At 36.8% G+C, this 16,388-nt stretch overlaps 1 protein-coding gene across 2 annotated transcripts; it reads right to left on the reverse strand.

Moving 5' to 3' along the window:
• Positions 1-5,273: 5,273 nt before the first annotated feature.
• LOC149835590 (putative receptor-like serine/threonine-protein kinase At5g57670) lies at positions 5,274-10,730 on the reverse strand. 2 transcript variants are annotated; one of them, XM_090008609.1, is made up of 7 exons: positions 10,197-10,730; positions 9,766-10,023; positions 9,509-9,666; positions 8,596-8,675; positions 8,352-8,487; positions 7,558-7,707; positions 5,274-5,628 (listed from the first exon to the last, which is right to left on the reverse strand). In XM_090008609.1, the coding sequence occupies exons 1-7, from the start codon at positions 10,411-10,413 to the stop codon at positions 5,479-5,481; spliced, it is 1,149 nt and encodes a 382-aa protein (XP_089864735.1). In that variant the 5' UTR covers positions 10,414-10,730; the 3' UTR covers positions 5,274-5,478. The 2 variants fall into 2 exon arrangements, with proteins under 2 accessions (XP_089864735.1, XP_089864736.1); XM_090008610.1 differs by having other exon boundaries at positions 9,769-10,023; positions 10,197-10,541.
• Positions 10,731-16,388: the final 5,658 nt, after the last annotated feature.

The following is a 16,388-nucleotide window of genomic DNA, read 5'->3' on the forward strand; positions in this document are numbered from 1 at the left end:
GACTCTCTCTTTTACACCGAGAGGACATGGCTTCTTGGTCTCTTACTAATGGTGGGTCTTTCTCTACTCTTTTCTTGGGCCTTGTCAACATATTGGCTTCCCAAGCATGCCTTGTTGGGAGCTCGGCTGCCACCACGAGCCTCTCTCATGGGCTGGCTGGTTCTTCATGAAGCAAGGCTTCTTCCTTGCTAGTCACCTGCTATGCTTGTGCGAGAGGAAGAGTCTACAATCCACCTGTTTTGGAACTGTTGATTCTTTCATACTTTATTGCACCAAACTTAGAATGACATCTTTAGGGGTTGGGACTGCTTATCATTCCCTAGAGAGGTTGTAATTACACTACACAGCAAATCAAGGGCATCTACTACCACCTATGCTGGGAAATTGGTCTGCAGATTAGACTAAAATGGCCTCACCTCCCCACGGATTGGATCTGGGAGCCAAGAAGGTTATATGTCCCCCTCCCCCAAACACTACGTGTTCTCGAGTCTGAATGAGCGCCATGTATGTAAGCACGCGGAGCTCATTTTTTCGTGTGTGTCAGTATCACTTGGCATCGGAGTATGGTGTGTTTGCAAAGACTTAAGTACCCTTTCCTGCCATTAATGCCATAAAATGATGTTTTGAGTAAAGGACAAAAATGTCCTCCTACCAGAAAGGGTTAAAATCATCATCGTTTTCGCCCTAAGAAGTAAACTTCTCTGCTTTAACAAGAGCTCCTCGCAATATGTCATTATTAATGTTCTGGATCACCCTTTGGCGATGCACCATATGCTGTAACAGGAGCTTCGATTGATGATGCACCCTTTGTCGTCGTCTGCTATCGTCAGAGCACCCTTTGTTGCCGTATACTGTAGTCGGAGCACCCTTTGTCATCATCTGTTGTCGTCATAGCACCCTTTACCATTGTTGTCGTCTATTATCACTGGAGCACTGTGATCATTGAAAAAAAAATGAGGTGTTTACAAGCACCCTTTGTCATCGTCTGTTCGTGAGAAATAGTTGAACTACCAGAAAAATCAGCATTCTGTCTACTGTTTATCATGATACGAGGGTGGAAACGTCGAACTGAGTAAACATAGAATAACAATTTACAGCAAAGATAATGATGACAACATCAAACTGAGTAGAGTGGTGATTTACAATAGAAATCAGATAAGAGAGTAGCGATTTAAAGTAAAAATTAAATCAGAGAGTAGTGATTTATAAAAGAAATCACATAAGAGAGTAGCGATTTATAATAGAAATCAAATCAAAGAGTAGTGATTTATAGTAGAAATCAAATCAGAGAGTAGCGATTTACAGTAAAAATCAAATAAAAGAGTAGCTATTTACAATGAAAATCAAATCAAAGAGTAGCGATTTATAGTAGAAATCAGATCAGGCAGTAGCAATTTATAGTAGAAATCAAATCAGAGAGTAGCGATTTACAGTAGAAATCAAATCGGAGAGTAGCGATTTATAGTAGAAATCAAATTAGAGAATAGCAATTACAATACAAATTAGATAAGAGAGTAGCGATTTATAGTAGAAATCAAATCAGAGAATAGCAATTTACAGTATAAATCAGATAAAAGAGTAGCGATTTACAATAGAAATCAAATCAGAGAGTAACGATTTATAGTAGCAATCATATCAGAAAGTAGCGATGTACAGTAAAGAACAGATCAGACAGTTGCGATTTACAATAGAAATTGGATCAGAGAGTAGCGATTTACAGTTGAAATTAGATCAAAGAGTAACGATTTACAACAGAAATCAGATCAGAGAGTAGTGATTTACAGTAGAAATCATATTAGAGAATAATGATTTACAGTACAAATCAGATTTCTACTGTAAATCATTACTCTCTAATCTGATTTCTATTGTAAATTGCTACTCTCTGATGTGATTTTTATTATAAATCGCTACTCTCTTATCTGATTTCTATTGTAAATCGCTACTCACTGATTTGATTTTTATCGTAAATTGCTACTTTCTTATCTGATTTTTACTGTAAATCGTTACTCTCTTATTTGATTTCTACTGTAAATTGCTATTCTCTGATTTAATTTTTACTGTAAATCGCTACTCTCTTATCTGATTTCTACTGTAAATCGCTTTTTTCAATAAAGAGAATAAAAAAAACACGGCCGCTCAGAGAGAAATCTTATTGCTCTTTTCAACAGTTACAAGAGAGAAAGAAAAGAAAGAATTTATACAAGGCAAGGGCGACAACCCTAAACCTAAACAAGTTGGGTTTGATCTATAAGAAACTGAGTCTCAAACATAAGCCCAAAAAAAATTCTTTCAGGGGCGCTGCCCCCCACGACCCCCCACCAAGGGCGGCCCTCCCTGAACCCCGCCCAGTGACCATGTAGCGGGACCCGCACCGGGGGAACCCCCGGACCCCTTCCTGCAAGAGCAAAAACTTTGAATCACGCTCCACAACTCATCAGGCAAGAACGAGAAGGCAGCCATGTGTTGTAACAGAAGCTAAAAATAAAGGCGAAACGTGCAAATCTATTTACGGGGAGAAGGAGAACATTTTCATCCAATGCATATCTATCTTATCGAAGACATTTCCATCAAAAGCATATCTACCTTTTTTATATGTTATTTTATTATAAAGTCATCGTGGGTAACATTGGCATATGAATTATCGTGGGTCCCAAGATATTCCTTGGTACACACAGGAACACCCGAATTTGTGTTTAGGGGCGAACACACACCACCCTCAAGTGTCAGGTTGCCTTATTTTGATTGACGTTTTTCTTTCAATCTCTTTCATTCCGCTGTGTTAACAGTTGGAGGTAGTGATATCTCATCACTCCTCTCCTTCTTTGTACTTTTGATGTATCTTCTATTGATAGTATTATTAATATATTTCATTTTCTCTCTCTAAAAAAAAAAGAGGTGATTTACGTTTAACCATAGTTTTGCTAACTCTGCTCTATCCAAAATGTAGCACACACTAAAGTGTCCTCAAAAAAAAAATAACATTTTTGCCAAGTCAAGCACAAGCACATTTTTATTAACAGATCCAGGACAAGTCAATCCTGATATGTCTCGTATGAAAACCTCTTCACACAAACTGATCGAGCTCCAAGCCTGATCGGTGTTCTGTTCTGCTATTATACAAGCCCACAAAAGGAAATAGCGAACCCTTTAGTAGAAACCACTTATTTTTCAAAATATTTTAATCAAGCCCAACAAATTGTTCAGTGAAAAAAGCATAAAGCACGTTTTGGATTGTTGGATGCTACTGTGTATGCAATTGTTCTTTTAAGAGCTTCAAAATTAATAAAAAAAAACCACAATGCACTGAAATTTCACTATTAGAAAAATCATGTTTTTATGTCTAGACTGCTTGATCCAAAGTCTGATTCCCAATTTAAAAGAAAAAGAAACATGTTGAACATGTCCATGGCATCAGGTTCATTAGACAATGCTTGCACCTATGACTTTTTGCTACAGAGTATGGTATAGCAGAATTGTACCAAATATGCTCTCTAGAAAGAAATAGCAAAAACCAAACAAGAAATCTACAAATGGCTTTTCTGTAATGCAGTATCCCACCTTTTTTTGATAATTGGAAGCATCCAAACGCCATCTTCTGGCATTTTTGTGAAGTTCAATTATAAAGGACAGATGTCCGCTCATTGTGAACTGCATGTGTTGCTGTCAACCTCATGCAAAAGATTCCTAGTGGCACTAGATAGAGCAAACATACAAGTTCTTGTGTTTTCACAAGTTTTAGCCTTCTCCAACCCTAAGCCTAGTGGGTTGCTTATTTGGACCACAAAGTTATGTTGTGAAATAATGTGTTTGAGTCTATTATGGGTTGTGTGGGTCACACAAGATAATAATTGCCAAATATGGTTGAAAAAATGAGGGGACTTCAATTAATTAAGTCTTAAAAAATATTGAGGTAACAAGGCTAGTGCTTTTAATCTTTTTGACAGAGTACCCCTAGTAGGACCAAGACACTATGCCCACCTAAGGGGAGAAAGAGAAATGATAAAAACATTGAAAATTTTCCCAAGATGCTCTCTTGCTAATAAATTTATGATAATGCCATTTATAATGTAGACTTTAAGGCATCATTCATCTAGCAAACTTTTACAGGCCATCTCTATTGCACATGAGGTTGAAATGGTGCAATTCATTTTTTTATGGTGATCACGGATCTGTTTGGAAAGTGACCATGGGAGGTCACCAGATTGGAAAGTGTGAAATCCCCACTTAAAAACTTGCTTGAAAGCCAGAAAAAAAGGAGAAAAGTAGGAACTGGCATGACTTTTGCCTGTTTCAACTCCTCATTTCAGCCAACTACCATCAGGGTGAGGTGGTAACTACCAAATGCTACAGTGACACTTCTGATGGTTACACTGGTGACCTTCTCAATTCATCTACGAGGGTGAAAACTGCATCTCAAACATGACCATGAAAGTGGGGAATCCTTAATGGATTCTAAAGAGTGCCCCCCAAACGAATGTAAGGATTTGCTAAATCCATGACCATTATGAAATCCACTTTTTCATCCCCAAGAAGCAGTTTCCAAAGAGAGCCATGCTTTTGCTGTCGTGATTTGAAAATGCTGTCGCCAATCATGTATGTATAAATGCCTATTTCTTTTCATTAATTGCTGAGATACTGAAATGATCGATCAACCTAACTTGATATTGATTTTTTCCTAATCAACTTAAAATTAAACACCCATGTCTTCCTTACGATATTTTTTAGTTAATCTAGAAAAAGCACCTCTCACTCACGAGTTCATCGGTGTAAAAGTATTATAGGTTCCTTTTGCCAATTAAAGAGTATACTCAGCTTCGGCCTTGTGGCAAGAGACTTATGTGAATGAAACCATGAGCTTCAAACTATCTGACATTCATAAGTTGCCCCTACCAGATGAGCAGAGCCCTTCATCTATATTTATGGTTATACCACCTAGGCAGTATCCCATGTGGTAAGCGGGGTCTTGTGTCAAATTTAAGGCCCAAGATCGAATCCCTCTGTCACATGGGGCAGCTGTTGTTAAGGTAAGGGTCAGCCTAACCCCAGCTTGCCTTTAAAAAAAAAAAACTATCTTTATGGTAATCACATGCTTGTGTTATTTTATTTTATTTTTTTGAAAAGCAAGCTGCGGTTATGCAGACCCCACCAGTTATTATTCAACACCATTGGGTTTTGAACCTGCAACGTCACACCACAAGGAGACGTGCATTGACATCTCCTACCAACCACGCCGAGTGTGCTATTTAGATCCTGAAAATAATTAAAGCTAGTAATCACAGAAAAAGCTCTTGGTTCTTAAATTCAGGTTCATGAACTCCAATGTTTCTATTACCAAGTGCCCTAACACCTCGTGGGGATTTCATATCCTTATGAGTTATATAACTTACGTGCCCACACCGTTGCATTTGTGTAATATGATCGTTTTGATCTGTGAGCAAGAATTTAAACAAGAGATTGTGGTGATTGTCCTTTTTATGTTTAAGCAAAGCTGCTGGTTGATGTGCGAGGTGGTGTCAATAAGGGGCTATCACAGTTCAGATCATCAAATCCCCACAATTCATCCTCTTCTCCCTGTGCTGGCATCACCCAACAGTCTGGAATTTGGCCATCCACAAACAACTCTAGCACCTGAAAGTATATAACAAAAAAATCATGTATTAAATGAATGAAAAAAAGTAAAAAAAACTGTGATGAGATAAATTTAAGGATAAATTCAACATCATATGTAAAGAAACAGGGACTTGGATTTTACATCTATGTGGATTCAAGACATCGGTGAAAGAAAGTTGGATTAAATTTCAATATCAAGGGCACACACACATTTTTTTCTGTTGAGTTATTGATAGTGTGCAAGAATATATGCTCAAGTCGAAAACCTCTTTTCACTCGATCAGTTTGATGAGTTGTGGAACCTGATTCATAGTTTTTGCCCTTGCAGGAAGGGAAGTCCGAGGGCTCCCCCTGGAGTGGGTCCCAAAAGGGCAGTGCCCCCCCTCCCCCCGAAGAATTTTTTTAGGGCTTATGTTTGAGACCCGGTTTCTTATAGATCAGACCCGATTTGGTTAAGGTTAGGGTTGTCACCCTTGCCTTGTATATATTCTCTCTCTTCTTTCTCCCTCTTGTAAAAGTCGAAGAAGAGCAATAAGATTTCTCTTTGGGTGGCCGTGGTTTTTTACTCTCTCTCGGATTTGAGAAGAGGTTTTTTCACATAAATCTATGTGTTCTTCCTGTATTTTGTTTGATCGTTTTGGTTCATTGCTTCCTTTGGTTGTTTCTTGCTTGCGGTTTTCCTAACACAGTCTCCATAGATGTGTTCTTGTATACAAGCAATCACGCCTTGGATCGTCTTTTTTGAAGTAAAATAATATTTTTTTAAGTCGTAGAATTTTATAATGTTGTGCACCATTGATTTATGGCCCCCTTAAAAAAATTTCTTACATTGCAATCACATGACTCATATTTACAGTTTTTTGGTACGTGATCACGTAATTGCATGGTGTCCGGGGTTTTATATATATATATATATATATATATATATATATATATATATATATATATATATATATATAAGAGAAAGGAAAATATTTGCTACACTCTATAGTACGGTACTCTTTAGCTGAATTTCATAGCCAAGACCTTTATTTGGCCTATTTGATCCCATGAGTGCCTTAAGCATAGTTAAGTTACAAGGAAATGCACTTTGGATTGGGTGGCATTGATGCAAAAACATGATTTTCTAAATATTGAAATTTTGAAGCATTTTAGAATGTTGAATTTTGCAGCCCATAAAAAAATCAGATTATACAACAAGATCAGACGATTTTAAAGCAAGCCATATAGATAATATCTATAGGGTTTGATTCACCGAAAAACTAATAAAATGTGAAGGAACCTGTTGCTTTCTACTTGGGAGTACAACACTCTCTCTCTCTCTCTCTCTCTCTCTCTATATATATATATATATATATATATATATATATATATATATATATATATACTGAACACTGAACCAGATGGAAATTAATGTTTTAGATATTACGTCTTCAAGGTGGTTGGGAAATCGAGGCTTACTTAAGTCCCACGGTGCTAACTCACTTGAGCAAGCTAAAAAATAGTTAAACAATAAATAAAAATTTATAATCAATGAAGCATGTCCCAATCAACTTTAAGAATGGATTACACCTCCACTTGTCCTTATGGCCAGTACAATCATAGGGGTGTCATTCTGGCATACAAATCCCCATGAGCCTTGAGTCTCCGAACCACGGTTACCGGAAATGTGTTTCCGGGAAACCGTTTCGGGAACAGGAAACTCTGCGTTTCCAAAGCGTTTGGGAAACGCCAAAAAAAACATGGGAAACGTGTTTCTCACACCATGAGAAATGTGTTTCCTACACTATGAGAAACTGTTTCCCATGCATTTCTTAAGTGCTTCCCTTTTGTGGGATACACATTTTTTACTTTTTGGTTTATTAATTTATTATATTACTTTTTCTTAAACGTTTCCCATGTATTTTCTAGGTTCGTTTCCCAAAATAGCAAGTAGCAGAGATATACCTCGCTGATGGAAGGCCTCCAAAGTGCAGACGGTCTGATGCATAGATAAGCAGCCAATGCTAGCCTTTGTAGTTGTAGATCATCATAGTGACCTCTAAGTCTTGGATCAGCTACCTTATCATAACAGCCTTGCTCCAAGTGAGGCTTGGCCTATTAAAGTTAACATGTACCCAAAAGATTATTATAACACACACACACAATACACTTTATAGTGTTACAGTTTTGTTTAATTGAATCTTAAACCATAGAAGATGATCCAATACACAATTTGAACATAATTAACTAAATGGACAATGATGAAATGATGTAGATGACACTAATTTTTAGCACAATACGGTAACTGAGCACAAAGCACCATGATTTTGACCAAACAAGAGTGAAACTGTAAAAAAAAAAACAGTAAATTGATCATGAAACTAGAAAATATAACAAACATGATCAATTTACTGTTTTTTTTTTTACAGTTTCACTCTTGTTTGGTCAAAATCATGGTGCTTGATTTTTTTACGTGACAACTTCGATGGCACCTGATTTTTGGAGGCAACTTAGACAAGTGGTTTAACTAAGGTGCCTAATTTTTCAGGCGACAAAAAAGTAAAATTTGAAGGGAAAATCAATTGGCCAGATTTGTCAGGTCTCCGCCAAAACATGGAATGATGCCAAAAGTGAGTGCCATCTATCTTTGTCATTGTCAGTTAACTAAATCTTGAGCAGAGCCAGGCCAAAACTGTACATCAATGGTAAGATCAACTCTTAAGATGAGGAAGAAATCAACAATTAAAGGTGGAGATTACCCATGAAAGTAAATTCTGGTGAGATCCATCGACAGGTTCTCGACCAGAGATGAGCTCCAAGAGAAGAACACCATATGCAAACACGTCGGTCTTCTCGTCAACAATACCATTAGAGAAATACTCAGGTGCCAAATACCTGATCAATTCGTCGTTAATTGTGCATCTAGATAATTAATTGCCAGATAATAATTGTGCATTGGTTAACATGCGTGAAAGGAAAAAAACAGGAAATTGATTCACCAACCCGAATGTTCCTTCAATTGGAGTAACAGAGTGATGGGTCCACTGAGTTGGTAGCCATTTTGCAAGCCCAAAGTCAGAAATCTGCATAACCACAAGATGGCTTGGTCCCAATCCCCTCGAAAAGGAAAAGTAACAACAAAGAGAAAAAGCAGGATTGGTCCCATAACATTCTAGCAGGAAAAGGATAGGGAGAGAGAAAATCGATTTTCTTCTAAATGATTGCATCACAATCCACAGCCCACTCAAAAGGATGAGAATCGTTTGAATCAACACTTATAGGGAAAAGTACTGGATACTGAGTACTGAATTGAGTAAGTAGATTGGTAATTTCAGCATGGACAATTCAAACCACTACAGACCAAGTCTTATCTTTTAGTAAGAAAACTAAGTGGGAAAAAATCTTATAGGAAAAAAAATTAGTGCCCATATGAGAACTTTTCTTTATGAAAATTTTTCTCTTCTTTATGTGATATGAAAAAATTGGGTTGGAAAAATGTTAAGGCTGTTTTGATTAGGGTGAGGGCTGCCCCCAAAAGTGAACTTTTTATGAGAACATTTTCACCATCTCGGAGATGGAGAAAATTTTCCTGTCAAATTCAGGTAACAATAGAAATTTTTTCTATTGTATGGAACGGATGGAAAAGTTGCTTCCAAATGTACCATATAAAGAAAACAATTTCTTCTGCATGGTTTTGAATCATATGATTAAGATCCTGGTGCAACCACTCCAGTTCAGGCACCCTAAGAGAACAGTATCCTTGGCAACTCTGTTTTTAATTTAATATATTACTGGCTGTCTAGCAGCAAATGCCAGCATACCCATCAGATAGAAAACCCCCAAGAAAATAAAACAAGAACGGATAAGCACATCCTTTTAAATCTATGCATGGCAAAACCAAGACACAATGATTAACCTGTGGCTCAAAGTCTGCTGTCAGAAGTACATTGGATGCCTTGATGTCCCTGTGGATTATCCTCCTCTGGCATCCTTTATGCAAATAGTTAAGTCCACGAGCAGTACCCATGGCGATCTTGTACCTAACTCTCCACTCCATAGTTGGAGAATCTTCATCTGCAATGTCACCAACTATGCTCAAAAAACACTTAAATAAGGAAGGTCACATAATCTCTCTTGGAGCAGAAAGTTGGAGTTTTTGGGGTTTCCAATTACCACCATGTAGGTGAGAAGCCACACAACCATGAGCAGAGAACTGAAGTATCAAATGGAGGCCATTGTCGATGCAGCAACCAATTAGACATGAAATATTTGGGTGGCAAACATGGGCAATGGTCCCAAGCTCTGCCAAGAACTCCCTCTCTCTCTGCTCATCCGTTGCAGCTCTGGATAGCTTCTTCACAGCTATGACCTGCCCTTCTCTCAGAACTCCTTTGTATACCTCTGCATACCCTCCTTGTCCCACCAGATTATCTGACACCCACAAGACCGAATTAAGAGAAATAATTGCATTGCAAAAAGGGCACTATTCAGAAGAACACCCAGATTATATGATACCCATGAAACCCAAATCAAAAGAAAAATTGTTGAGAAAAAGCAGCACTCAGTAAGGATAGAAGCCATGGAGGGGAGCTTTTCAGACGAACCAGAGTGGAACCCATTTGTGGCCTCAAAGATTTCTTCATAAGAGAAGCACCTCCATGTTGGTTTCTTCAAGGGTTCTGTGAGGGGGAACAACTCCATGGCTTTTAAGGCCTGAGGTTCAGGGGAGCCATCTCCATCTGGGATTTCATCAACTGAACCGCGGCCCCTGAAGGAGAACAATCTCTTCAGACTGTTCTTCCTGATATGAAGTGACCTCATTTGTTTTGCTCCTTGGAAATGATAGTTTTTTGCTTGTGCAAGAGAGGAGATTAGATGGGTGACGCTGAGCTCCTCCTCATTTTCATGCTCCCATTCTGTACTAACATAAACTATAGCAAAGAAGCAAGAGAGGAAGATTATTGGACAAATGATGAGGTGATATATAAGAATCCAGGAAGAAGAAACAAAGTATGAGTTGGTGACAATATGAGTGGATGAAATTATGAGATTATAAAGAACCCCTTTTAAGGGTTAAGATTATTCAGGGTCCCCTTGTGAGAGGATTTTCCTTTTTCATGCATGATCATAAACGTGTGACCGTTTGGCAATGGTTTGTAACCCTGCTTTTAATGTGGTTAGGTGACTGGTTTTCTGATTTTTAAAAGCAAATGTTACTGAAGATGAAGTTCAGTGTTTCCCTAGCCTGCCTCAAAATCTACCAGGTGGGTTAAACGGGCAACTGAAAATTTGACAGACAAAAAGATTAAACAAAAGTTTATCCACTAGTAAAAAATGTCACTGCATTTCCCTCAGCACTCGTGAACGCAGACTGTTCAATAATAATAATATAAGAAACTAAAATATCATACATTGCCAACCAAAAATAGAGAAAGCAATAACCACAAACTAGTTAGTGCTGGAATCCCTTTCCCCTCTTTCCATTGTTTGATATGACCAAAACCAATGTTACTTGGCTTGTATGTGATTTGACACGATTCACTTTAACTAGAAGGATGTATAAAAAATTGCCAATCATATCCCTTTATTTGAGGGGCTCATTTAGGATTTAGATTAATGTCATGGAGGGATGTGATTGCTTTGTAAGAATGTCCTTTGACTAGTGAGAAGAGAGAAATTTTGGGGATGACCTTTTCTCAGTGCGTTGGATGTAAATGGGGTTTTCAGTGGATGGATGTATCATCATAAATCTAGAAAGAGAAAGACATCATATGAATTCCCAACTGAACGAATCTGTACATGGGGGTAATGTTACATACTTGATAGTTAACATCCAATCCAAACAGACCCAAGGAGTTATCCTAGTTGGAACCGGCCTCCGCTGTCAGACTAGCAGTCGGGGTTCGATTCTTTTGCGAGGTTATCCCCTTGCACAAGCCAAAGCTGGTGGCTCCCTCGGGTCAAGGGGTGCACCCGCCGGGTTTTTACCCCACTAAGGTCTCTGACTCTGAGAGTGGTTTCCCCATCCTTCATGAAAAAAAAAAAATCCAATCCAAACATTGCACAAATGAAGAGCATTTTGCCTAGCAGTTAAAGTTTTCAATGCCACGATGACAAAGCTCACCACTTGCTTTAGCTTGCAAATTGCAATCACCTAGCAACTTGATTTATGGAAGGCAGGGGCAGTAAAGGGAGATTGCAGAAACAGCAGGTGCACCATCTATATCTGACATTTAAAAGACCAAGTGGTGCGTGAGGAAAATGGCTATCACAGCTCACAGGCATGCACCTCAAGAAACACCTTTTATTTAAATTTAAAATTATAAAAAAATTAAATAACCTGGACTCATTCCTGATCAGACTTCATCTTTTAACCAGCCATGACATGAATCAAGGGTTCACATGGTTTCTTGTTAAAGAATGGAAATCTCTCTCACATGTGCTTCTAGAAGAGGATTGTTTAATATTATGCAAATTTATGACAAGACTCCCAACAAATCCCCCATCTTTCAATAAGAAGTATTGGTGGCACGATTTCATACCGGTGCTGAATGTCAGGCTGCTAAAGGAGCCTAGTTTGAAGTGTTGAAACTTTGCTTATGCTTGTGGCGAGCTAAGCCGAGCTCGAGCTGATGTCAAGATTGAGCAAGACGAGCTGGAGCTCCTTTAGAAAATATATTGTGTCTAGGCTGGAAGTAATAACATTTGACTCTAAACCAACTGAACTGATCTCAAGTTAGCTCATTTATAGAAAAATATATCGTTTTGAAAGCTAAAGTCAATTAGATTGACGGCTGTCAACGGGTTAGGGTCACCCGGAATTGCCCATATAATTAATAATTGGGTTCGGGCTTTTTCGGGTTGCAAAAATGGAATCCCAAACCCGGACCTGCATAATTTAAAAAAAAATCAAAATATATGTAAAATATTAGGGTCAGGTCAGGTACCCGGCAAAAATCATGACCCAAATCCAGCTCGCATATTGCTCAGGTCAGTGTTTTGCATGCCCATACTCAAGAATTCTGGTTTAGTTGGGACGGGTGATATATATATATATATATATATATATATATATATAGAGAGAGAGAGAGAGAGAGAGAGAGAGAGAGAGAGAGAGAGAGAGAGAGTAATGTGCTTATTCTGCCCCGTTAGGTTCCTTCAAAAATGGTAGTTTTTAATATTTTTTTCTCATATCTAACACGAGAGATGTGATCTAAAGGTTTTATTTAGTGGGAACCAGCTTTTAGATCACCGGAATCTGACCTGTATACAAGTTTTTATGGTAATCCAAACCAAAATCAATGGCTAGAAGTCATCAATTTTTCTGGCTCATAAAAAATATTTTTTTCATCAAAAGAACATGATTCAAGTGTTGATTCCTACTAAATCGAGCATGATAAACATATCTAACGGTTCATATCCATCATAAAACACTTCAAACTATAGGGCCTAAGGGAGCAAAATGAGAAAATAGGGCCTAATATGTTCAGTTCTTGAATATATATATATATATATATATATATATATATATAGAGAGAGAGAGAGAGAGAGAGAGATAATATTGAAATTTATATTAGAAACACATGATATTTTTAAAGTATCATAAATTATCATGTTTTAAAATATAATATAAAAAATTATTTATCAAAAAATATAATATTAAAATTTGAAATTGTCACAATAAAATCATAATATTTTCAAAATATTAGCAATATTTGTGACTATGATTCAGATCATAGTCATCAATACATGAAATGAAAAAAATTCATTAAAGGATGAATACATGTTTAAAGAGATTTCAGTTCAAAAAAGATGAATGAAAAAACAATATAAATGATGAGTTATAAAGAATTGGGATAAATAATAAATATAGGCTTTAATTTCCTCTAAACAAATATAGGTTTAATTTGGCTTTTAACTTGATAAAATCAGATAAAAGAAATGGACATGTATATGGATTTTTCATTGAAAATCAAGTCAAGCTCTAGGAGTTATAGGATTCATATGCAAGTTTTTGAAAACTATTTTTCTAAAAAAAAAATGGTATTTTAAGCATTTTTCTCAAGATAACAAGTTATTTGGCACATTTTTCTTTAAAAAGGATGCTGTTTCATTTGTGTTTTTTATTTTCAAAGTTTTACTGCAAAAGACGTGCCTTAAACAAAGTTTTGCAAAGTACAATTTAGATAAAAAGTAAAGGACTTGAATGTAATACGGTTTTTTGGCAAAATGGTGCTTTCCATATAGCCGATTTGCAAAATAGTTCCCGTCTTATGCAATTTTGCAAATCAGTGTTCACTTTTCTCACGTTATTACAAACTGATCCTTCTGTCAACAGCTGATAGCTTGACCGTGGCTAACTGGTTACCAAAATGCTCTTCATCAAATAGTTGTTAACATGTTAACATTTTGCAAATTATTTCCTGTCTTATTCACATTTGTAAGTTGGTCCTCTTGTAAGGGCTGAACCATCAATTTGTCCACCCTTTAACAGTTATCATCAAGAAAGCTAACAGCTGTTAACCTCAAGGACTGATTTGAAAGGGTTAATGAAAATGCAGGGACTGATTTGCAAAATGGCTTAAGGCAGGAACTATTTTGTAAATCAGCTATAAGGCAGGGACCAATTTGGAGAAAATCCAATGTAATAACTATAATCTTGGGCAGGCTTAATTTGTATATAGCAGAAAAGTTAAACCTTTTTTTTTAAATTATTGAAAATATCATCATGGCCTCTAGTTGGGCCTAGAATTTTAAACCTAGCAGCCAAATTTTTTTTTTCTTTATTACAAGGAAACGATGCAGTTTAAGATGGAAGTCCAATAGAGGGCTTCAAAGTAGTAGCACACGATTGCCGACCTTAGGATATAACAAGTTTTATTTATCTTTTTGTGGTAATTTTATCTAAGTTGCAGAAAGTTGCCCAACTTGTCAGTTTTACAAGAAACTGCCTTTTGTTGTTCATTACCTTTGACAACTTGCTTTATTTTGTTTTTATTTTTTTATACAAATATCAAATATGTGCTGCGTCTATACCGCTTTTTTTCCAAATAAAATAACTAAAAATACCCTCAAATTTATTACTTTAGAAAGAAAAGAAACACTCAGTTATTTTCTCAACAAATGATAATAAAAAAAACAAAAGAGATTTTATACCTTATGCAATTATATATGGTGCGGTTGAATGCAATAAGCAAATAGTAGCAGTTATTGATAAATGGATGATAATCTTTTCTGTAAACAGCATAATATTTTGGGAAAATCCATTTAGGGCCAACCTTTAGCCCGTAATTTTAAAATTGCTCTCATTTCTGAATTCCCTGATATGAGCCTCAGGTTCTTTGGAAACTGCCAAACAAATGCCCACTGTTACCACGTCAAGGTCCCTATTTGGCAGTTTTCAGGAAGCTTGTGGTTCATGTCAGAAAAATCAGAAAAATTGAGGCCTTTTTGTATAATTAAGGGCAAAATGTTGACCCCTAAATGATTTTTCTCTGATATTTTTGTGTTATCTACTGATAGACTCAATAGCGACAGTCTCCAACGTGGGTGCTTGCTTGATTTCCACTCCTTGATTAGTTGACCATTTTTGGGATAATCTAAGGTGAGCCCTCCCCTTCCCCAACATCATCCACCACACATTGTCTGGCCTTCAGTTGATAAAATGCTTTGAGGTGCGGAATTGTCCTTAACAATTGGGTTTGAGCTTGCTTTACGTGTCAAATTGCCCAGTTCAAGGGGTTTGGCGAAGTGGGATAGGGCTTAGACCGTTTGACAGGAAGTCTAGGTTCAAATCTCATGGGCGCAACCCTCCTTTGTAAGCCTAAGCTTGGTGACTCTATGGGGTCGAGGTGTAAGCCTGATGTTGGGCGTGTGGACAAGGAGATATCCCCCTTACCCTAAGTTAAAGTTTCCGATGTGGGCACCCTCTTTGTGACATAAGGTAGGGGTGCGAATTGATAAGATATGGGCCATATAATTTCAAATCTGAATCCAAATAATCCAAATTCTAAATGCTAACAGTAAATCCAAATAGGATTCTGGTTCTGAATTATATTCAATGAGGTATGGTTTAATCTAGATCTAAAATATACGTGATATATAGTATTAGATTTGTTAAAAAAACTCTTTTACATGTAAAAATGCAACTAGAGAAGATTTTGATATGAATCTGAATTAAATCCAACCTAAGATACCAATTTGAATCTGATCAAAATCCACAAATAATCCGATTAAGCAAATTTGAATATGATTGAAAATTTGAAATGCATATTCTTATCTTAATTTAAGGATCTGAATAAAAAAAATATCATGTTAGAATCAGATTGGATACCCGACCGACTATATCTGATCTATTTGCACCCAGATTACAACTTTCTTTATGACATGTCTACACTTGCATTTAGCTAGGCCTGGAAAATAAACTTGTAAAATATTCTGCTCATGCTTAGCTTTCAAAGAGCTCGTTTAAACTTGTAAAATAGGCTCACTATTAGGTATTTGGTTTGGCAAACCTTATATATAGGTTTGTTAAGTTGTAATCAATACACTTCAGATATATTTTGCTTCAAATAGTGGTGTACAATAAATGGCTGAAGTGCTTGACCTACAAGCAACATGTTTAGAGTTCAAAATCTTATTTCTTTGTTATTATTATAATTATTTTTTTAATGACCAAGAACTTGCCTAAGAATAGAGGTCAATCTAGGGCTGTCAACGGGTAGGGTTTTATATATATATATATATATCCAATGGGGAAAACTAGATCTTTCAGAATATCTGAGATTTCTCCTCAT

This window comes from Nuphar pumila, chromosome 6, assembly GCF_984573655.1.
Source record: "Nuphar pumila chromosome 6, dmNupPumi1.hap1.1, whole genome shotgun sequence".
In the NCBI taxonomy this organism is placed as follows: Eukaryota; Viridiplantae; Streptophyta; class Magnoliopsida; order Nymphaeales; family Nymphaeaceae; genus Nuphar; species Nuphar pumila.